Raw genomic sequence first — 24962 nt, 5'->3', positions numbered from 1 at the left:
GTATAAGTTACATCATTTTTTGATATCTGGTTGAAAATTTAATGTAGGCGTTTGTCCATAATAAGAACTCGGTACATAATTTCATGATTTTTGCACAGGTTTCCGTCAGACTTTTTTAAGTAAAAACTTAAATTTACAAGCAAAATAGAGGGTACTTCCACAGAATGATCTTTCAGAGATTCACTTGTTTTTAACTTCACTAGAAAGTACAAATAAAAAAACAGTAATTATTTTAAAAAATGTTTAAAAAATATCTTCTTGTATAGACTGGGAATTTCCTGTGAAATAGGTACGAACATATTCAAGGGCGTCTTTGCGTTGGAATTAAAATCGAAATAGTAAAGAAAATGTTTTATATATTTTCAAAATTTTCTATTCGTAATGGAGTCTAAAATAGTGAAAAACATAACGTCTGAAGAAATGATGTGAAATAAATTCATGGGATTCTTAAAAGAACTACTTCCAGCTTAAAACTGCTTCTGATCCGTTTTTGAACATCTTGTGGATTCAAAAAGACAATTTCCATTGCTTTTTGGCAGCGCTTTTTTCTGGAATATTAAAAATAATATATATGATAATAACTAGAATAACTTATACGAATTTCCAATCATTTTATGAAATATTTAAATCCCTCTAACAAAAATTATTCCACTATCAATATTTTTGGGAGCCACCGTGGTTCGATTCCTGCTTCGACCGAACACCAAAAAATTTTCAGCGGTGGATTATCCCACCTCAGTAATGCTGGTGACATTTCTGAGGGTTTCAAAGCTTCTCTAAGTGGTTTCACTGCAATGTGGAACGCCGTTCGGACTCGGCTATAAAAAGGAGGTCCCTTGTCATTGAGCTTAACATGGAATCGGGCAGCACTCAGTGATAAGAGAGAAGTTCACCACTGTGGTATCACAATGGACTTAATAGTCTAAGTGAGCCTGATATATCGGGCTGCCACCTAACCTAACCATCAATATTTCACATATGATGGATGAATGAATCAATTTTTTTGCAATTGTAGCAAATTGATTATGTGCTCTATCTAAATCAACAAAAAATCATGTTTCTCAATTTATTCTTTAATTAAAAGTATTTCAATATTGTAAAACGAAATTGTATCATGTTTGTCATCAGCCTGAAGGTATGCTACAATATTGAATTATTTGTATTTTTTTTTTTCAGATATATCGTTACGGTTGTTATCATATATTGTTTTTCATTCAATAAAAATTACTTTAAAAATACATTTATTTACAAGACTTCTACGCCATTTGGTGATGTGAACAAGATATGTATGTTATTCGTGTAGGAATCTCAATAAAATATTCTAAATTTATTGATGACACTTGTGAAACAAATTGATATTTATTACATCGATAAGAGAGATAGAGCAGGGTTCTGTGTATAACAACTTTTTGTATATGCAATAACAATATCTTTATAGCATACGTAAAATATGATTTTTTTAATAAATAACGTTGTCAAAAAATTTCTGATATAATTATATCACAATTTATGTTCGATATTGAGTTGTGAAAGTTTGTAATATACATATTGTACTCTCTCCCAGAAAGCCTCTCCAGATTTGGGTTTATTTTTCACTTCATAACAAATTATTATTTATTAATTACAAGATTAACTCATAATAAATTATGAAAATAAATATAAAAAAACAATTAGGTGCTACACATAACAAATTTTTTAGAAGCAACATATAACAATCATTTGTTTTAAGCTATTTTATTTCTATAGAAAATTTTGTCAAAATTTTATTTCTATAGATAATTTTCTCAAAATTTCATTTCTATAGAAACTTTTGTCATAATATTATTTCTATAGAAAACTTTGTCAACATTTTATTCCTGTAGAAAAATAATTGGAAGTTCTGCACGAGTAATAATTTTTATTCTACATAAAAATCTTTTGTTTTAAGCTATCTATAGAAAATTTTGTCAACATTGTATTTCTATAGAAAATTTTGTCAAAATTTTAGTTCTATAGAAAATTTTGTCAAAGTTTTATTTCTATAGAAAACTTTGTCAAAATTTTATTTCTGTAGAAAATTTAGTCAAAATTTTGTTTCTACAGAAAATTTTGTCAAAATTTTATGTCTATAGAAAAGTTTGTCAAAATTTTATTCCTACCTAAAATTTTGTCATTTTTTTATTTCTATAGAAAATTTTGTCAAAATTTTATTTCTATAAAAAATTTTGTCAAAATGTTATTTCTACAGCAAATTTTGTCAAAAGTTTATATCTATAGAAAATTTTGTTAAAATTTTATTTCTATAGAAAATTTTGTTAAAATTTTATTTTTATAGACAATTTTGTCAAAATTTTATTTCTATAGAAAACTGTCAAAATTTTATTTCTATTGAAAATTTTGCCACAATTCTATTTCTATAGAATATTTTGTCAAAATTTTATTTCTATAGAAATTTTTGTCAAAATTTTAGTTCTATAGAAAATTTTGTCAAAATTTTAGTTATGTAGAAAATCTTATCAAAATTTTTTTTCTATAGAAAATTTTGTAAAAATTTTATTTCTACAGAAAATTTTGTCAAAATATTATTTCTATAGAAACTTTTGTCAAAATATTATTTCTATAGAAAATTTTGTCAAAATTTTATTTATAAAGAAAATTTTTTCAACGTTTTATTTCTACAGAAAATGGTGTCAAATGTTTATTTCTATAGAAAATTTTATCAAAATTTTATTTCAATAGAAAATTTAGTAAAAATTTTATTCCTACCTAAAATTTTGTCACTTTTTTATTTCTATAGAAAATTTTGTCAAAATTGTATTTCTATAGAAAATTTTGTCAAAATTGTATTTCAATAGAAAATTTTGTCAAAATTTTATTTCTATAGAAAATTTTGTCAAAATTTTATTTCTATAGAAAATTGTGTCAAAATTTTATTTCAATAGAAAATTTTGTCAAAATTTTATTTCTATAGAAAATTTTGCCAAAATGTTATTTCTATAGAAAAACTTTGTCAAAATTTTATTTCTAAGAAAATATTGTCAAAATTTTATTTTTATAGAAAATTTTGTCAAAATTTTATTTCTATAGAAAATTTTGTCAAATTTTAGTTCTATAGAAAATTTTGTCAAAATTTTATTTCTATAAAAAATTTTGTCAAAATGTTATTTCTACAACAAATTTTGTCAAAATTTTATATCTATAGAAATTTTTGTTAAAATTTTATTTCTATAGAAAATTTTGTTAAAATTTTATTTCTATAGACAATTTTGTCAAAATTTTATTTCTATAGAAAATTGCAAAATTTTATTTCTATTGAAAATTTTGTCACAATTCTATTTCTATAGAAAATTTTGAAAAAAATTTATTTCTATAGAAATTTTTTATAAAATGTATTTCTATAGAAAAACTTTGTTAAAATTTTATTTCTATAGAAAAATTTTGTTAAAATTTTATTTCTATAGAAAAATTTTGCAAAAATTTTATTTCTATAGACAATTTTGCAAACAATTTTATTTCTATAGAAAATTTTGTCAAAATTTTATTTCTATAGAAAACTTTGTCAAAATTTTATTTCTATAGAAAATTTTGTCAGCATTTTATTTCTATAGAAAAATTTTGAAAAATTTTATTTCTATAGACAATTTTGCAAACAATTTTATTTCTATACAAAATTTTGTCAAAATTTTATTTCTATACAAAATTTTTAAAGTAATTTCCCTGAAGACGAGCATCGGAGATGTCTCGAAATATTGGAAAATTTTAAATATAAAAATACAACTCAAAAAACAACAACATCTGTTTTTATTCACATGACCTCAAGCCGAACTAAGCAAATATAATTAAAAGTTTAAAGGTCAACTAATTAAAACAACAAAATACACGGAAGGCACACCGCAATAATTTTCAAAATGAAACTTTACAAAAACATTAAACATAAATATAACACAGAAACGAAAAATATAATCAAACAATATTCCAAAAGTAACAGGCAAGCAGCATCCCTAAAGGCATCAACCACTTTTCTAATAAAATGCAAACAAGCAGGTATTATACCAAAATTCATCACTAATACAACAACACATACTTATAACATCTTCAATACTAACAACTTGCCGCCAAAATTCAAACGAGAATTAGAAAAGCATAACTATAACTTTCACACTAAAGTATTGAATCTCATCATACAATACAAACACATGCAAATACACAAAAATACAATAATGATTTCTAATGCTAAAGATAAACTAAGCAAAGTCATGAGTACGGATGACTACAACAAATTCATTGAGAGTGAAAATACTCTCAGAATATCACACAACTATAAAATTAAAACTACTCACATTAAAAAACTAAACGCATTAAAACAACAACAACAAGTAGAGCTTGGCATGAACAACAAAACAAGTTGGTTTGAGAACCTCACAAATAAAACCATACCAACTAATGTTAAATGGCTGCTTTCTCTAGGACCCAAGTTTTCTCTTCCGACAACAACAACTTCCTTTCCGTTGTTCAATGTTATAGCTGAAGGCGATGAGTGCATACAAACATTAGACAATAAAGAAGAACAAGAGAACGCGAGAGTACGTTTAGCTTCTCTTATAGATGACCACATACAAAAGACTAAACCAAATAAGAAAGAGAAATTTATACTTGACACAGTGGGGGAGACACGGAAATATCTAAAGGAAAATAAAGATTTACTTATTCTAACTGCTGATAAAGGGGGAAAAACCGTAGCGATGTATAAAGACGATTATGAAATAAAGATGAAAAATATTTTAAGAGATATTTGTACATATAGACGCTTAAAAAGAGATCCGACATCAACACTACAAACCAAAAATAACAAACTGGTGGAAAAATTATTCAGAATGAACATCATTGACACCAACGAAAAATTAAAATTGATATGTAAAACTGCTAACGCCCCTCGAATTTATGGACTTCCGAAGATACATAAGGAAGGAGTTCCTGTAAGACCGATATGTTCTTCAATAAATTCCCCCTCTTATGAACTATCAAAATATATTGTAAATATTTTGAAAAATTTGACGAAAGATTCCAAATATAATGTAAAGGACGCAATTGAATTTAAGAATAAAACCAGTAATATTAAGATTGAGGACAATGAAACAATGATCTCGTTTGACGTAGTATCTCTTTTTCCAAGCATTCCAGTAAATTTGGCGATTAAGATTATAAAAGAAAAATGGGACGAAATAAAGGACTATACGAAGATACCGATGGATATTTTTATAGAAATGTTAACTTTTTGTATAAAGGACTCAAGATATTTTGTATATGATGACAAGGTGTATGAGCAACGTAAAGGAATGCCAATGGGATCACCAGCTTCACCTATTATCGCCGATATTGTAATGGAAGTACTCTTGGACTCAGTATTGGAAAAATTGACTATTAAACCAAAAATAATGACAAAATATGTAGATGATCTGTTCTGTATTTTGAATAAAAATGACGTTCAGGCCACTTTATCAGCTTTAAACGCCTTTGATAGACAAATTCAATTTACGATGGAAACAGAAGAGGACAACAAGTTACCATACTTAGATACCATAATTTTAAGGCACAGAAATGGAATAAAAATTAACTGGTATCAAAAGCCAACAGCCACAGGACGATTGATAAATTTCAACTCCAAACATCCTAGACGAGTTATAATGAATACGGCTACAAATTTTATAAGAAGAGTACACGATATCAGCGACAAAATATTTCATAAGGACAACGAAGATAAGATAAGGACCATATTGCGATTAAATGATTTCCCGAATAAGACGATTGACGACCTAATACAACATGTAAAAGAAATTGAACCCAAAATTTATAAACCCTTGACATATGTCCCCCAATTCTCGGAAAGATTCAAATCATCTAACATGCTAAATAAGGACAAATTTCAAATTGCACAAAGGACTCATAATACAGTAAATCAATTCTTCAGCAAGACAAAATCTAAAATTAAGAAAGAAGACAAGTCAAACGTAGTATATAAGATCAAATGCAATGGAAATGACTCTGATACTTGCCAAAAAGTATATATTGGTACAACGAAAACCAAATTAAAAACTAGACTCTCAGGGCATAAATCTGATCAGAAAGCCACTGATAAGTCCTTGGAGCAAAAGACGGCACTTGCAGCACATTGCACTTTAACAGGACACAAACCAAACTTTAAGGACGTAGATATTTTGACGCAAGAAACCAATTATAAAAGGAGATTTACTCTGGAGATGCTACATATTATAAATGTACCTGCAGAAAGACGAATGAATTTTAAGACTGATACGGACCATTGTGCACATATTTATAGAAATATTGTACAAAAATATAGAAAGACAGATTAGCTTTTAGTTGTAAATATACTCCCTTGTAAAGAAGTTCACTGTTCTTTAAATTTAAATGTAATTATCTGTGTTTTTCATGTAATGATATATTTTTTTGTTAATGTGATAAATGTTTTTTCTTTTTGTTTAAAGTAATTTCCCTGAAGACGAGCATCGGAGATGTCTCGAAATATTGGAAAATTTTAAATATAAAAATACAACTCAAAAAACAACAACATCTGTTTTTATTCACATGACCTCAAGCCGAACTAAGCAAATATAACTAATTTTTTTTCTATAGAAAATTTTGTCAAAATTTTATTTCTATTGAAAATTTTGTCAAAATTTTATTTCTATAAAAAATTCTTGTAAAGTTTTATTTCCATAGAAATTTTTGAGACAATTTTATTTATAATTTTTTTTTAACTTTTATTTCTATTAAAAATTTTTCAAATTTTTATTTCTATTAAGAATTTCGTCAAAATTTTAGTTCTTTAAAAAATTTTGTCAAAATTTTATGTCAATAGAAAATGTTGCCAAATTTTATTTCTATAGAAAATTTCGTCAACATTTTATTTCTATAGAAAAGTTTGTCACCTACCTAAAATTTTGTCATTTTTTTTATTTCTATAAAAAATTTTGTCAAAATTTTATTTCTATAAAAAATTTTGTCAAAATGTTATTTCTACAGCAAATTTTGTCAAAATTTTATATCTATTATATTTTATTCTATTATATTTTATTCTATATTTTATTTCTATAGAAAATTTTGTTAAAATTTTATTTCTATAGACAATTTTGTCAAAATTTTATTTCTATAGAAAATTGTCAAAATTTTATTTCTATTGAAAATTTTGTCGCAATTCTATTTCTATAGAAAATTTTCTCAAAATTTTATTTCTATAGAAAAATTTTGTTAAAATTTTATTTCTATAGGAAATTTTGTCAATATTTTATTTCTATAGAAAATTTTGTCAAAATTTTATTTCTATAGAAAAATTTTGTTAAAATTTTATTCCTATAAAAAATTTTGTCAATATTTTATGTCTATAGAAATTTTTATCAAAATTTTATTTCTATTGAAAATTTTGTCAAATTTTAGTTCTATAGAAAATTTTGTCAAAATTTTATTTCTATAAAAAATGTTGTCAAAATGCTATTTCTACAGCAAATTTTGTCAAAATTTTATATCTATAGAAAATTTTTATAAAATTTTATTTCTATAGAAAATTTTGTTAAAATTTTATTTCTATAGACAATTTTGTCAAAATTTTACTTCTATAGAAAATTGTCAAATTTTTATTTCTATTGAAAATTTTGTCAAATTTTAGTTCTATAGAAAATTTTGTCAAAATTTTATTTCTATAAAAAATGTTGTCAAAATGTTATTTCTACAGCAAATTTTGTCAAAATTTTATATCTATAGAAAATTTTTATAAAATTTTATTTCTATAGAAAATTTTGTTAAAATTTTATTTCTATAGACAATTTTGTCAAAACTTTATTTCTATAGAAAACTTTGTCAAAATTTATTTCTATAGAAAATTTTTTATAAATTGTATTTCTATAGAAAAACTGTGTTAAAATTTTATTTCTATAGAAAAATTTTGTTAAAATTTTATTTCTATAGAAAAATTTTGCAAAAATTTTATTTCTATAGACAATTTTGTCAAAATTTTATGTCTATAGAAAACTTTGTCAAAATTTTATTTCTATAGAAAATGTTGTCAAAATTTTATTTCTATAGAAAATTTTGTCAAAATTTTATTTCTATAGAAAATTTTGTCAAAATTTTATTTCTATAGAAAATTTTGTCAAAATATTATTTCTATAGAAAATTTTGTCAAAATATTATTTCTATAGAAAATTTTGACAAATTTTTATTTCTATAGAAAAATTTTTCAACATTTTATTTCTATAGAAAATGGTGTCAAAATTTTATTTCTATAGAAAATTTCGTCAAAATTTTATTTCTATAGAAAATCTTTTCAAAATTCTTTTTCTATAGAAAATTTTGTAAAAATTTTATTTCTATAGAAAATTTTGTCAACATTTTATTTCTATAGAAAAGTTTGTCAAAATTTTATTTCTATATAAAATTTTGTCAAAATTTTTTTCTATATAAAATTTTGTCAAAATTTTTTTTTCTATAGAAAATTTTGTCAAAATATTATTTATATAGAAAATTTTGTCAAAATATTATTTTAATATAAACTTTTGTCAAAATTTTATTTCTATAGAAAATTTTGTCAAAGTTTTATTTCAATAGAATATTTTGTCAAAGTTTTATTTCTATAGAATATTTTGTCAAAATTTTGTTTCTATAGAAAATTGTGTCAAAATTTTATTTTTATAGAAAATTTTGTCAAAATTTTATTTCTATGGAAAATGGTGTCAAAATTTTATTTCTATAGAAAATTTTGTCCAAATTTTATTTCTATAGAAAATTTTGTCAAAATTTTATTTCTATAGAAAAGTTTTTATTGTTTTTTTGCTTAGTACTAAGTTAATTTTATAACTTACAAAAATGTTCCAAGTTCCCCGAGAAAAAGTAACACTGAAACATATTTGTGGTGGTCATATTCCTTTTCTGTATATAGGGATCGACCATTTCTAAAAAAAAGGCTCATTTAGTTCATAATTGTACTGTACATAAAAGAGCTCTTTTACCCTTGTTCTTCTGTAAAGCCATTCATTCATCTTCCCGACCTCCCTCTTGGCCAACACTTAATTGTATTCACCTGAAGCAAAATCTTTTCACATAAATGTCAAAGTTATTATCATCAGGTATGGCCTCATGAAAAAATTACAAATTTATAATTTATCACCATGCCTTATGCATACGAGTTACCAACACACTTGTCTGTATGTTAATTTTTAAACAATTATTATGTATATTTATTTAGGGCATTTTCGGTTATTATCTACCTTCCATATACACCTCACCTCACGATAATGCCAACTTAAGAAGACAACAAAGAAATGTGAATGTAAATGAAAGGTATTTCTGGTGCGTGCGTATGAATATCAGAAAATTTAAAAAAATCCCCTCCCCACTCTTTTTAAACCAGAAAAAAAACACCGGTTAAATCGGTAACAAGAGTGAGAAGCCCCTTTTTATTTCGTGGAAAGCATTTAGATCTCATATCCTGGCATGTGTGTTGCTCTTGGCAAGTCGTGGTTTACATGATGACAATAAATGTTGTTTTTTTTTGCGCTTTCCCTTCAAGGGCTCCTGCTGTACGGTTCAATATTTTGTTGTTGTCACCAACAGCGTTCATATAATGGAACTTGGAAAATCTCACGATTGTCTCAAAGGATATTATGTTGGTATTCAATTTGCAAAAAAACCAACGAGTATGTACGATATTAGGAAACACAATCATAAAACGGGGTAATAAGCTTAAGAGATTTGTTTCAACAAAGCCAAAGGCAAATTTATATGTCTCACATATATGAGGGACATCATAAAGCCAGGTGTAAAACTGTAATAATTTAACATCAAAAGGCCAAAATGTAAATCAATGTAGATACATAAAAATTCAAAACAAAAAGCTATAAATTTTTATATTATGCACACTGATATGCAAATATTGAAGTCTGAACGTGACCAAAATATCTTCAACAATTCTGCTGATATCATTAGGAGAGTTCGCCTGTAAACAAATAAAAAATTCAAGTAAATTCGTAACTAAATTTCCCACACGGACGAAAAAGACTGTTTTTCATAGGTTTGGGTGTAAAAATTATATGTTTGGAACTCAAATTTGTTAACATAATATTTTTAAGTGCAAGCATATAATGTTTGTGAACATTAGCATACAATATAACATGTTTGGGGCATATATGTTAATATGTTAGGTTAGGTTATGTGGCAGCCCGATGTATTAGGTTCACTTAGACTATTCAGTCCATTGTGATAATACAGTGGTGAACTTCTCTCTTATCACTGAGTGCTGTCCGATTCCATGTTAACCTCACTGACAAGGGACCTCCTTTTTATAGCCGAGTCCGAACGGCGTTCCACATTCTAGTGAAACCACTTAGAGAAGCTTTGAAACCCTCAAAAATGTCACCAGCATAACTGAGGTGGGATAATCCACCGCTGAAAAACTTTTTGGTGTTCGGTCGTAGCAGGAATCGAACCCACGACCTTGTGTATGTAAGGCGGGCATGCTAACCATTGCACAACGGTGTTAATATGTTAGAACATATTATGTTAATATGCTTGGATGCAAACATATATATGAATTTAGAAATAGCATATAAACATATATGTGTTTAGAAAGAGAGACCTAGAGAGTATGCTGCAAGTAAAATAATGCAAGTAAACAATTGGCGCCTTAAAAATATATCCACACAAAGAAAATTTCATTAAATTTTTGTTCTACCAGTGCGCCAACTTTGCACTACTTCCGGATCCAAAAAGAGCATTTTCACTACTTTTTGGCGACGATGTTTTTTTATACCCACCACCATAGAATGGTGACGGGGGTATAATAAGTTTGTCATTCCGTTTGTAACGCATCGAAATATCGATTTCCGACTATATAAAGTATATACATTCTTGATCAGGGAGAAATTCTAAGACGATATAACGATGTCCGTCTGTCCGTCTGTCTGTCTGTCTGTCTGTCTGTCTGTTGTAATCACGCTACAGTCTTCAATAATGAAGCAATCGTGCTGAAATTTTGCACAAACTCGTCTTTTGTCTGCAGGCAGGTCAAGTTCGAAGATGGGCTGTATCGGTCCAGGTTTTGATATAGTCCCCATATAAACCGACCTCCCGATTTGGGGTCTTGGGCTTATAGAAACCGTAGTTTTTATCCAATTTGCCTGAAATTTGAAATCTGGAGGTATTTTGTGACCATAAAGAGGTGTGCCAAAAATGGTGAGTATCGGTCCACGTTTTGGCATAGCCCCCATATAGACCGATCTCCCGATTTTACTTCTTGGGCTTATAGCAACCGCAGTTTTTATTCAATTTACCTGAAATTGGAAATCTAGAGGTATTGTCGGACCACAAATACGTGTGCCGAAAATTGTGAGTATTGGTCCATATTTTGGTATAGCCCCCATATAGACCCATCTCCCGATTTTACTTCTTTGGCTTATAGAAATCGCAGTTTTTATTCAATTTACCGGAAATTGGAAATCTAGAGGTATTGTAGGACCACAAATACGTGTGCCAAAAATTGTGAGTATCGGTCCATGTTTTGGTATGTTCCCCATATAAAACGACCTCCCGATTTGGGATCTTGAGCTTATAGAAACCTTATTTTTTATCCAATTTGTCTGAAATTGGAAATCTAGAGGTATTTTAGGACCATAAAGAAGTGTGCCGAAAATGGTGAGGATCGGTCCATATTTTGGTATAGCCCCCATATAGACCGATTTCCCGATTTTACTTCTTGGGCTTCTAGAATCCGAAGTTTTTATCCTATTTGCCTGAAATTGGAAATCTAGAGGTATTTTCGGGTCATAAAGAGGTGTGCCGAAAACGGTGAGCATCGGTCCATATTTCAGCATAGCCCCCATAAGAACGATCTCCCGATTTAACTCCTTGGGTTTCTAGAAACCGTAGTTTTTATCTGATTTGCCTGAAATTGTAAATATTCTGGTATTTAGGCTCACAAAAACGTGTATCGGATTAGGTTTTTATAGGTCCATTTGGTAATGCTTCCATATAGACCGACTTCACTTCTTGAGGGTGTAGAAGGCGCACTGATGATGAAAATTGCTTGAAACTCAATGTAAAATTTCCAGATTTTACTTCTACAGATTTAAGATTTCAAATCAAGACGCTATTTTATAATTTTCTTGCACACTTACAAGAGATGTTAATGATTCCTCTAAAACTCAAACAAAAATGGTTCTTATAAATCCAGAATCTGATATAGTCCTCATGGATGAAATCTTTAAATTTATCTTCGGGAAGTGTCCTCAAGCCCTCCTGAAATTTCAAAGGAAACCCTAATATTTGGTTCATGGTGGTGGGTATTTAAGATTCGGCCCGGCCGAACTTACTGCTGTATATACTTGTTTTTTTTTCTTTTTGTCTTAATTAATAAATAATAATAACTTTTTTTTAAATTTAATTAATAATTTAATTTAATACGTGCATACAGGGAAAACTATGTTTGTGGCATAGATTTCCAAAAAAGTCGGCACATATATGGGCACATACACTGAAAAAAAGAGCATGCCCGTTTTCAAAGATTTAGTCTTTACTCAAATGATTTTGGTATTGATTCCCAGCCAGAGTAGCGGATACTTTTAAGAATTCCTTTAAAAATGTGTTAACGACAACTTAAATCTCCAAATTGTTTTAACGGCACAATTAAGACTGCTATTAGGGAAAGGGATATTGCATACTCTCGATGGAAACGCTTTAGATTACCTCAACTTCTAGAGGAGTATCGATCGGCGAGGAGAATAGCGAACAGATATATCAATGCGGCGAAAACCGAATATTACGCTATGCGTTTTAATTCTGCTGTAGATTCCAGGGACAAGTGGATGATTATACATGATATCGGTGTTGGGAAGTAGGGCTGTGGAGTCGAGCCAATTTTGCTCGACTCCGACTCCAGCATTTTTCATCAGCTCCACTCCGACTCCGGGTAATATAACTAAATCTCATTTTAATACCGCTAATTTGTGGTTCTATTGTGGGGGTACCGTAAGTGGATCGATATAAAGTATCGTATTTATTAATGTGTGCAAAAAAGGTCTTAATTTCACATTAGATGCCAATTGAACTCTATATTTCAAATTTAGGGCAATGTTTAATAAATAAAATAATGTTATAAATACCCATCATAATATGAGAAGATACCAACAGTATATGTATTTGTGGACCAAAATTATTGATACTATCTCAAATCCTTTAAATTTGTTGCGAGCTATATAAAGGTTTATATTCCCATATGCATGAATTTGAATCTGAATCGATTTAGACAAAATTGTATATACTTCTACAAAATCTATGTACTTAAAATTTAAATCTAACGTTATGGGACGTAACACAATTTTAACAAAAAATAAAAATGCATGGAAAGTCTAAAGTCTGGCGGGCCGATTATAATATACTCTGCACAACTTTGTATTTAGATCTACATTTTGATAAAATCTCAAATCAGACTTCTACAAAATCTCGGGCAATATTTGGGAAATATTTATAATTATTTAGACAATTTCGCAAAAATGCATTTAAGATTCATTCATTGAAAAATTTTAAAATTTGAGTCATTTCTACAAGTTTTCGATGTAGCAGTGAGTATCAGTGAGCATACAATTTTGGAAAAATTTTTGTCTAGTAAATAAAATTTTATATAGAAATAAAATGTTGCAAAATTTTCTATAGAAACAAAATTTTGACTAAATTTTCTATAAAAATAAAATGTTGACTAAATTTTATATAGAAAAAATTATTTCTATAGTAATACAATTTTGAAAACGATTTTTTATAGCAGTGAGTATCAGTAAGAAAAAAATTTTGAGAAAATTTGCTATAGAAATAAAATTTGACAATTTTTTCTAATAGAAATAAAATTTTGAAAAAATCTATATATATAAAATTCAAATTATGTTTGTTTATTTGTTTGTTTGTTTGTTTGTATGTTCCGGGTTGGCGCGAAAACGGCTGAACCGATTTACTTGAAACTTTCAGAGATCGTGGGGGGCACTCATGTGCTGAAAATAGGGTACCTCATTTTTTGACATATGGTCGCGGAGAGGAACCTCCCCTTTGTCCGACTTTTTGAAAATTAGACCAAAGTTGACCGATTTGCACGAAATTTTCTGGGATAGTAGGGGGTGATCCCTAGACAAAGATTCGCAAATTTTTTTTTCGAAATTTGGTCGGGAGGGGGTACCTCCCCCTTGAGCGACTTTTTGAAAATAGAGCTCAAATTTTCCGATTTGCTTGAAATCGGAAACGGCTGAACCGACTTATTTGAAATTTTAAGAGAAGGTAAAGGATGATCATGTAGTAGAAATAGGGTAAATCATTTTTATATTTCTGGCCCGGGGGGGGGTGGGGATACCACCCCATTGCTCGATTTTTTTAGAATTGGACTTACGTTTTCAGATTTGCTTGAACTCGCAAACGGTTGAACCGAAGGTAAAATATGATCATTTGGTAGAAAAAGGTACTCCCTTTTGTTATATCCGGTCGTGGAGAGGTACCTCCCCCTTGCCCGACTTTTTGTTAATTTGACTTACGTTCTTCGATTTGCTTAAAATTTTCAGTGAAAGTTGGGGGAGACTATGGGACAAAGATCCGCAACTTCATTTTCTGAAATTGAATCAGGGAAGGGACCTTTGTCGGAGGCGTACCTCCCCCTTGCCGATCCTTTTTCAAGTTTCGGATTTGCTTGAAGTCGGAAACGGTCAAGCAGATTTACTTGAACTTTATTAAAAAACTATTAAATTGTGACTTTGTTATTTTACCTTTCATAACTATTACCGATAAAGTAGTCAGTGTGAAATCAGTGTGTAGCAATAATTACCTTCGATTATTACCATTTGCATTCACAACTCTGTAACAACTCTGTAACTCCTGTAATAAATTTTTAAATCATGCCAATGAAGAAGAAGGCAACTCTTACGAAACTTTCTATAAAATCGCAGAAACTAAAACAAAGAAGGAATAAAGAGTCGCAAGAAGAGCGTGAGTTGCGTTTAGAAGAAAATAGAAATAGAGCAACAACTTCTAGACAAGCAGAGACAAACCAACAGCATGAAATTCGAATCCTGTCACAAAGATTTCGATCAAGCACATTGCGTACATTAGAGAAATCTGAAGAAAGTCGCCGCAGAATCCAAGCACAACGAATACGGACGTTAGCTTCTCGAGAAATCGAAACTCAGAATCAGCGCGATATTCGGCTCCAATCGCAAATGGTAAGAACTATTGCATTGAGACAATCTGAAACGCAAGAACAACGCGATACACTACTCCAATCGCAATTGGTCAGAACTCTTTCATTAAGAGAATCGGAGACGCAACAACAATGGGATGAACGATTACGCTCCCAACCGATAAGAACTGCTGCATCGCGACAATCAGAGACACAACAACAACATGATGCCCGAGTGCAATCAGAACAAGTACGATTTTCAAATCGTATAAATTCAGAATCTGTAGAAGATCAAGCTACGCGTCTTTTATCACAGCGCTTAAGATCATCGAACGCTAGATCCGCCGAAAGTTCCAAAGGGAAGAGAAAGGCGACTAAGGAGAGAAAGTTTTCTTGAAATTTACATAGGCAGTGGGGGAAGGTTATGAACGAAGAGGCAACCTTCCTTGCCCCACACTTGAAGGAAAGTTTCAAGAACTTTCAGGGAAGGTTAGGGGTGGTATTCACTACGGTGTTTGTCGATATTGTATCGGGGAAAGTGACGTCCCTTTAACACAATAGAGCAAAATTTAAACATCGCCGATCTACTTGAAATTTACAGGGAACGTGGGAGGAGGTGATTAAATTTATACATGATGATTGCGAAATTAATATAGGGTACGTGATAGACCGATATCAGGTCGGAGTGGAGCGAAGGTGGGGGGAGGGTTCCCTTTTGTCCTTTTTTTTCTTAAATTGAAAGTAGAGGGTTGTCCGTAAGTAGGAACTCGGTACATAATTTTATGAGTTTTGCACAGGCTTCTGCCAGACTTCTTTTAAGTAAAGAACTTAAATTTACATGAAATTGGCAGCCAACGTAGAGGGTGCATCATTTTCCAACATTTTAGCAAATGTTAATGTGGTACAATTTTTTACTACTTTTGCTTTTACCGATTTATTGGATGGGAAACAGTAATTCTTTGTAAGTTATTATAATATAGTGCTTAATTTTCAGATATGTTGAGGAGAAGGATACCTTTCGTTGACAATTCACAAGAAATATAGAAGAAGGTACACCCTCTCCCGCCGTATTTGTACCTATAAACGAAAAATCAAGTAGTCCGATTTGTTTAAAAGAATTCAAATCTTTTCGAATTTGTTTTCAGCACGAAGGATATAGTTGACAAAGTTAACGCAAAATATTCCTCCAAATATGCTTCGGAAGGCGCAGCGAAGCGGGCCGGGTTACGCTAGTTTTATATAGAAATAAAATTTTGCAAAATTTTCTACAGAAACAAAATTTTGACTAAATTTTCTATAGAAATAAAATTTTCTATAGAAACAAAATTTTGACTAAATTTTCTATAGAAATAAAATTTTGACTAAATTTTATATAAAAAAAAATATTTCTACAGTAATAAAATTTTGAAAACATTTTTTATAGCAGTGAGCATCAGTAAGAAAAAAATTTTGAGAAAATTTGCTATAGAAATAAAATTTGAAAATTTTTTCTTATAGAAATAAAATTTTGAAAAAATTATCAATAAAAATACAATTTTAGAAAAATGTTTGTGTAGTAAAGTAAATAAAATAAAAAAAAATTTCTAACAAAAAAAATGTATTACTATAAAATTTTGGCAAAATTTTCTATAGAAATAAAATTTTGACTTAAATTCTTATAGAAATATAATTATTAATAGAAATAAAATTTTGAAAAAAATTTTGTGTAACAAACAAAATTTTGCAAAATTTTCTATGGAAATAATATTTTGCAAAATATTCTATAGAAACAAAATTTTGACTAAATTTTCTATAGAAATAATATTTTGACTAAATTTTCTATGGAAAAAAAATATTTCTATAGTAATAACATTTTGAATAAATTTTTTATAGAAATAAAACTTTGACAAAATTTGCTATAGAAATAAAATTTTGACAAAACTTTTTATAGAAATAACATTTTGACAAAATTTTCTATAACAAAAAAACTTTTCTGTCAATATTCCACATATGTATATGGCCTTAAAATAAAATTAAAAAAAAATAATTTCGATTGTTCGAAATATTTCGTTGGGCTTTTGGGACTCGGCAATAAGAAGCACATTACTTGGGCAGCACTAAGTGGTAAGAGAGAAATTCACCACTGTGAACTGAATTAAAATTAGAACGCAAAGCTCATTTAACGAACTTTCATTCTCTTTTCTGGGTATATTAATAAAACTATTCACGTAAAAACAAATGAGAGTTTAAAAATCAAAACTCCAAAATGTTTTCTTAATTCAAAAAACAAAAAAAAAACTTTAAAGCAAAAATGCAAAATCCTCAAAATAAGTCTTAGCCTATATTTGAAGCGTTTTTATCTTAAATCTAAAGATTCAATATTTCAGCTAATTTAATTACAAATGTGTTTCTTTACTTTAAGGAAAATTGTCCTTAGTTCAAGGACATACGACTTTAGCGGAACGACGTAAAATTTGAAAATTTGTGTCCTAAATTTAATAAAAAAATGTTTTTGCAACAATGATCATAAACTTTCTTTTAACTAAAATTACATTTTTTTAAAGAAATTTGTCCTTAATATTGTGTAAATTACGCCTACTAAAATTTAAGTTGTGTAATTTTTAATGCCACATAAATATTTTTTGCAAAGGGGTGCAGGGTAAACTTTGTTTTGGTTCACATGCTTTCATTGTTGTCAAATTGTTTATTAAAATTTAAATATTTTTTTTAGTGTTAAACCGTTGCCATTTCAAAAACTATGAGAAAAAAAAACTTACAGCCCCACAGTCATCATATCTATTCTAGTTTTAAATTAAGGAAAAAGTCCACGTTTTAAAAGATATGGCTTTTGCCCTGGTAAGCTAAAAGTCTTCTAATATCAACAAAAGTTTTTTTCTTTTTAAGTTAGACCTTTGACGGACGTAATAACAACTGAAGGATAAATATTATTTGAGAATAAATATTTGAACATGTTCTTATTTTATATATAATATAACAAACATACTATATACATACATATATATGTGAAAAAATATATGATACATTCTGTTAAAAAGGCAAAATTTTCCGGCAAACGTCATCAAATATTTTAACAACTCTATTTGAGTTGGGCCTGTATAGTCTGTTTTACAACAAACAAACAAACAAAAATGCTAGAAACATGTCAATGCAGATAAATTAGTAAACATTCATATTTCCGGATACTTGATATGGAAATATAAATTCGAGGAATGTAAAGGATTGAAAGCGAAAGGGTCTCTTCCTTAACAAAAAATGATACGAGGATTGACATTGTCTGTCTCCAACACAAAATATTCAAATATGAATATTTGGCTTCTACATTAGGTAGCACTAATCTGCAACAAACTTTCAGAAATTGATATCAGAGTGTTTTCAAATACACGCAAACAAAAATCAAGTGAGAGTGGTAGTTGAAGCTAGGCGACAATATTATATCCTTAAGCAAAGTCCAAATGCGTAGGGCGTTAATAATTCCTCTCAAACAACAAAGATTGCCAGATGCTGTCAAAGGTAAATAAAGTCGAAATATTTAGTGCCGAAGGAAATTCAATGCCGAAGCATTTGTGCGGCAGCAAGCTAAATGCCAAAGCACTTCGTGCGGAAGCAAGCTAAATGCCGATACGCTTCTCGCAGAATCAACCTAAATGCCGAAGTACTTAGTCCAGACACAAAATAATTGTCACATCAACACGGACGAAAAAGATTGTGTTTCATATGTTTGGGTGTAAAAATTATATTTTTGGAACTCAAATTTTTTAACACAATATTTTTAAGTGAAAACCTATAAAGTTCATAAACAAGCATAACATGTTTGGGACATCTATGTTAATATGTTAGAACATATTATGCTTGGGACATACAATTGTCGAAAATTTGTAATATGTTTGGATGCAAACATATATTAATTTAGAAATAATCTATAAACATATTTAACTAAATACCCAAGCATTTAGAGCGGAAGAAAGCTAAATGGTGAAACAATTAAGTTGGCGAATCAAGCTAACGTCAAAGCGCTTTACGTAGAAGCCAGTTAAAGCACTTAGTGCGGACCAAAGATAAATGCCGAAACACCCCGATGTACTTAGTGCGAAAGCAAGGAAAATTCCAAAACAATTTAGTACAAAAGCAAATTCAATACCGAAGTTTTTAATGCAGAAGCAACCAGGGCTGTGGAGCCGGAGTCGGAGTCTGAAGATTTTGCTGGAGTCGAAGTCGTAAAAATTTTGCTCCACTCCGACTTCGGCTAAACCAAATTTTTTAAAACACTTCACATTTTTGTAACTAAGCAAGTTTTTACGCAAATTAGTTTCCATTGCGTTATTCATTCGATCAATGTACAGCATGATTGTAAATGAAAATCAACTTCCAATTACGGCTATCGTTCTATGTTTCCTAGAATGTTAGACTACACACAGAAAACAAATTTGTTGTGCCAACCAATTTTTTTGCCAACCGAATTATTTGGTCCCATCTACTATCACAAAATTTGTTAGACCAACCAATTGTTGTCTGACACAACTATACAGAAATTTGTTTGGATGACTAAATTTTGGAAATCACAACCAATAAGGTTTCATTCGTTTGTTAAAGCAATTATCTGTTTTTTGGAAAACCAATTATTATAAAATTAAAGAAAACGCCCGTTGAATGATTTCATTCTATTTAATTGTATTACAAATTAATATTTCTCATATTGATCATTTATCTAATGAAAAATTGGCATGTCGCCCAAATTCGGCGTTTGTGGTTCTTGGTGCACGGTTCTCACAATATCTTCTTCAGTCATCATTTGATACTCACTCCCACAATCGCGATCGATTTTCAGGGGGACTCAGGCATAACCGGACGAAATGTTCTCGTTTGCTTTCACAACCCCGGAAGTCGTCATATTCTGATTGATATATTTTATGAAATTGTAAGAAAATTAGGGAAAAGGTTAAAATATGAGTGATATTAATGTCGTTTTATGTTTAACTTACTTACCACTTAAGAATGCAGCTACCGGTTTAAAAGATGGTTAGATATAACTCGCAGCAGTCCTTGTTGGGTAGATTGCATTTTTAAAATTGAACTCACGTCATCAAATATTTAAATTTTGGAGTTTCATATATTAACCGAAATAAACAATTTATTTTTTGTCATATATATGTAGTACATAGCAACAAATTCTCTTTATAACTATAAAATTTGTTAACACAACCAACTTATTGACTAGGCGGACTTTCAGTTGGGTTTAGTGACACATTGGCCAAACCAAATCAGTTATCACAACATGGTGGAATAAATTGAAATGGTTAGATACTTAAATGTATAAATAACAACCAATATTTGGTCGTGTGTACAAACTTTTGGTCACATCGCCTTTATTTTAATTATATAAACTATCAAACAAGAGATATAAATAATAATTATTCCACACAATTAAAAATTGTGGGTTTCCGCTATCAAACTGTTGTCGTAATCGAATTCCAACCAATCATTCCTCTGGGTGTAGCAGATCCATTTTAATGCCCATATCAATTTATATGAAATATTTCGAACAATCGAAATTATTTTTATACCCACCACCATAGGATGGGGGGTATATTAACTTTGTCATTCCGTTTGTAACACATCGAAATATTGCTCTAAGACCCCATAAAGTATATATATTCTGGGTCGTGGTGAAATTCTGAGTCGATCTGAGCATGTCCGTCCGTCCGTCCGTCCGTCCGTCCGTCTGTTGAAATCACGCTAACTTCCGAACGAAACAAGCTATCGACTTGAAACTTGGCACAAGTAGTTGTTATTGATGTAGGTCGGATGGTATTGCAAATGGGCCATATCGGTCCACTTTTACGTATAGCCCCCATATAAACGGACCCCAAAATTTGGCTTGCGAGGCCTCTAAGAGAAGCAAATTTCATCCGATCCGGCTGAAATTTGGTACATGGTGTTAGTATATGGTCCCTAACAACCATGCAAAAATTGGGCCACATCGGTCCATAATTATATATAGCCCCCATATAAACCGATCCCCCGATTTGGCTTGCGAGGCCCCTAAGAGAAGCAAATTTCATCCGATCCGGCTGAAATTTGGTACATAGTGTTAGTATATGGTCTCTAACAACCATGCAAAAATTGGTCCACATCGGTCCATAATTATATATAGTCCCCATATAAACCGATCCCCCGATTTGGCTTGCGAGGCCCCTAAGAGAAGCAAATTTCATCCGATCCGGCTGAAATTTGGTACATGGTGTCAGTATATGGTCTCTAACAACCATGCAAAAATTGGTCCACATCGGTCCATAATTATATATAGCCCCCATATAAACCGATCCCCCCGATTTGGCTTGCGAGGCCTCTAAGAGAAGCAAATTTCATCCGATATGGCTGAAATTTGGTACGTGATGTTAGTATATGGTCTCTAACAACCATGCAAAAATTGGTCGACATCGGCTTATAATTATATATAGCCCCCATATAAACCGATCACCAGATTTGACCTCCGGAACCTCTTGGAAGACCAAAATTCATCTGATTCAGTTGAAATTTGGTACGTGGTGTTAATATATGGCCTCAAACTCCCATGCAAAAATTGGTCGATATCGGTCCATAATTATATATAGGCCCCATATAAACCGATCCCCAGATTTGACCTCCAGAGCCCCTTGGAAGAGCAAAATACTTCCCATTCGGTTGAAATTTGGTACGTGATGTTAGTATATGGTATCCAACAACCATGCAGGAATAAGAAGTTTTAAGATACCACAACCCAAGTAATTCGATTGTGGATGACAGTCTTTCGTAGAAGTTTCTACGCAATCCATGGTGGTGGGTACATAAGATTCGGCCTGGCCGAACTTGCGGCCGTATATACTTGTTTTAATTTTATTTTAAGGCCATATACATATGTGGAATTTTGTCAAAATGTTATTTCTATCAAGAATTTTGTCAAAATTTTATTTCTATAGCAAACCTTGTCAAAATTTTATTTATATAAAACATTTATTCCAAATGTTATTACTATAGAAATATTTTTTTTCTATAGAAAATTTTGTCAAAATTTTATTTCTATAGAAAATTGAGTCAAGATTTTGTTTCTATAGAATATTTTGCAAAATTTTATTTCTATAGAAAATTTTGCAAAACTTTGTTTGTTACACAAAAATTTTTTCCAAATTTCATTTCTATTCATAATTTTATTTTTATAAAAATATAAGTCAAAATTTTATTTCTACAGAAAATTTTGCCAAAATTTTATAGTAATAGATTTTTTTATTACAAAATTTGGTCAAAATTTTATTTTTCTAGAAAATTTTGTCAAAATGTTATTTCTATAGAAAATTTTCTAAAATTGTATTTTTATTGATAATTTTTTCAAAATTTTATTTCTATAAGAAAAAATTGTCAAATTTTATTTCTATAGCAAATTTTCTCAAATTTTTTTTCTTACTGATGCTCACTGATACTCACTGCTATAAAAAATGTATTCAAAATACTATAGAAGTATTCAAAATACTATAGAAATATTTTTTTCTATATAAAATTTAGTCAAAATTTTATTTCTATAGAAAATTGAGTCAAAATTTTGTTTCTATAGAATGTTTTGCAAAATTTTATTTCTATAGAAAATTGTTTGCTACACAATTTTTATGGGGGGTATATTAACTTTGTCATTCCGTTTGTAACACATCGAAATATTGCTCTAAGACCCCATAAAGTATATATATTCTGGGTCGTGGTGAAATTCTGAGTCGATCTGAGCATGTCCGTCCGTCCGTCCGTCTGTTGAAATCACGCTAACTTCCGAACGAAACAAGCTATCGACTTGAAACTTGGCACAAGTAGTTGTTATTGATGTAGGTCGGATGGTATTGCAAATGGGCCATATCGGTCCACTTTTATGTATAGCCCCCATATAAACGGACCCCAAAATTTGGCTTGCGAGGCCTCTAAGAGAAGCAAATTTCATCCGATCCGGCTGAAATTTGGTACATGGTGTTAGTATATGGTCTCTAACAACCATGCAAAAATTGGTCGACATCGGTCCATAATTATATATAGCCCCCATATAAACCGATCCCCCGATTTGGCTTGCGAGGCCGCTAAGAGAAGCAAATTTCATCCGATCCGGCTGAAATTTTGTACGTGATGTTAGTATATGGTCTATAACAACCATGCAAAAATTGGTCCACATCGGTTCATAATTATATATAGCCCCCATATAAACTGATCACCAGATTTGACCTCCGGAACCTCTTGGAAGACCAAAATTCATCTGATTCAGTTGAAATTTGGTATGTGGTGTTAATATATGGCCTCAAACTCCCATGCAAAAATTGGTCGATATCGGTCCATAATTATATATAGGCCCCATATAAACCGATCCCCAGATTTGACCTCCAGAGCCCCTTGGAAGAGCAAAATTCTTGCCATTCGTTTGAAATTTGGTACGTGATGTTAGTATATGGTATCCAACAACTATGCAGGAATTGGTTCCTATCAGTCCATAATTATATATAGCTCCCATATAAACCGATCCCCAGATTTGAACTCCGGTGCCTTTTGGAGAAGCAAAATTCATCCGATCTGCTTGAAATTTGGTACGTGGTGGTAGTATATATTTAACAACCATGCCAAAAGTGGTCCATATCAGTCCATAATCGTACATAGCCCCATATAAACCGATCCCGAGATTTGGTTTTGGAACCTCTTGGAGGAGCAAATTTCATCCGAGTGAGTTGAAATTTGGTACATTGTGCTAGTATATGGTCGTTAACAACCATGCCTAACTAGGTCCATATCGGTCTATAGTTATATATGGCCCTCAGATAAATCGATCCCCAATCACACAAAAATTGGTCCATATCAAGTTCATAATTGTATACAGCCCCCATATAAGCGACCCCCATATTTCAATTCTGGCTCTCTACGTACAAAAAGTCCATATCGATTCGTAATTATTTGTAGACTTAACTATACATAACTTTTTTGTCTAATATATACCATGTATGGACTAAATCACAGTCTTTCGTAGAAGTTTCTACGCAATCCATGGTGGTGGGTACATAAGATTCGGCCTGGTCGAACTTGCGTCCGTATGTACTTGTTTTTTATTGTATTTCTATTGATAATTTTTTCAAACTTTTATTTCTATAAAAAATTTTGCAAAATTTTATTTCTACACCCAGAGAAGGAATATGATCACCTCAAACATATTCCAAGAGCAAAATGTTATTTTTGGATAGTGACCATGTAACATTTTTGTCGCAACCATGTTATTTTCTCGAAAATTATGTATCTGTTTTCGCAAACCATTTTATGTTTGGCGAGAACACAACATTTTTTCGATAAACATGTTACGTGGTCACCATCCAAAAATAACATTTTGCTCTCGAAACATGGTTGAGGTGATCATATTCCTTCTCTGCGTGTATACAAATTTTATTCAAAATTTTATTTCTATATATTTGGCCAAAATTTTATTTCTATAGAAAATTTAGTCAAAATTTTATTTCTGTAGAAAATTTTGCAAAATTTTATTTCTTTTTTTTAACTAGACAAAAAATTTTCCAAAATTGTATGCTCACTGATACTCACTGCTAAATCGAAAACTTGTAGAAATTACTCAAATTTTAAAACTTTTCAATGAATGAATCATAAATGCATTTTTGCGAAATTGTCTAAACAATTATAAATATTTCCCAAATATTGCCCGAGATTTTGTAGAAGTCTTATTTGAGATTTTATCAAAATGTAGATCTGAATACAAAGTTGTGTAGAG

At 30.2% G+C, this 24962-nt stretch overlaps 1 protein-coding gene across 1 annotated transcript; it reads left to right on the top strand.

Annotated features, from left to right (window-relative positions):
• Positions 1–3887: 3887 nt before the first annotated feature.
• Positions 3888–12881, top strand: LOC142239939 (uncharacterized). The gene is made up of 7 exons (XM_075311673.1): positions 3888–4269; positions 4360–5381; positions 5469–5693; positions 9236–9330; positions 9401–9431; positions 9560–9723; positions 12686–12881. The coding sequence occupies exons 1-7, from the start codon at positions 3888–3890 to the stop codon at positions 12879–12881; spliced, it is 2115 nt and encodes a 704-aa protein (XP_075167788.1).
• The last annotated feature ends 12081 nt before the right edge of the window (positions 12882–24962 follow it).

The sequence above is a fragment of the Haematobia irritans genome, chromosome 5 (assembly GCF_050003625.1).
Source record: "Haematobia irritans isolate KBUSLIRL chromosome 5, ASM5000362v1, whole genome shotgun sequence".
Taxonomy (NCBI): Eukaryota; Metazoa; Arthropoda; class Insecta; order Diptera; family Muscidae; genus Haematobia; species Haematobia irritans.
The sequence above is the reverse complement of the archived record's forward strand: the minus strand, read 5'-3'. Positions and strand labels throughout refer to the sequence as shown.

Coding starts and splice junctions, on each gene's coding strand:
- LOC142239939 (XM_075311673.1), top strand. CDS start 3,888: ATGAAACTTTACAAAAACATTAAACATAAATATAACACAGAAACGAAA. Junction 5,694..9,235: donor CTACAAATTTTATAAGAAGA/GTACACGATATC, acceptor ATATTTATTTAG/GGCATTTTCGGTTATTATCT. Junction 9,432..9,559: donor CGGTTAAATCGGTAACAAGA/GTGAGAAGCCCC, acceptor TTTCCCTTCAAG/GGCTCCTGCTGTACGGTTCA.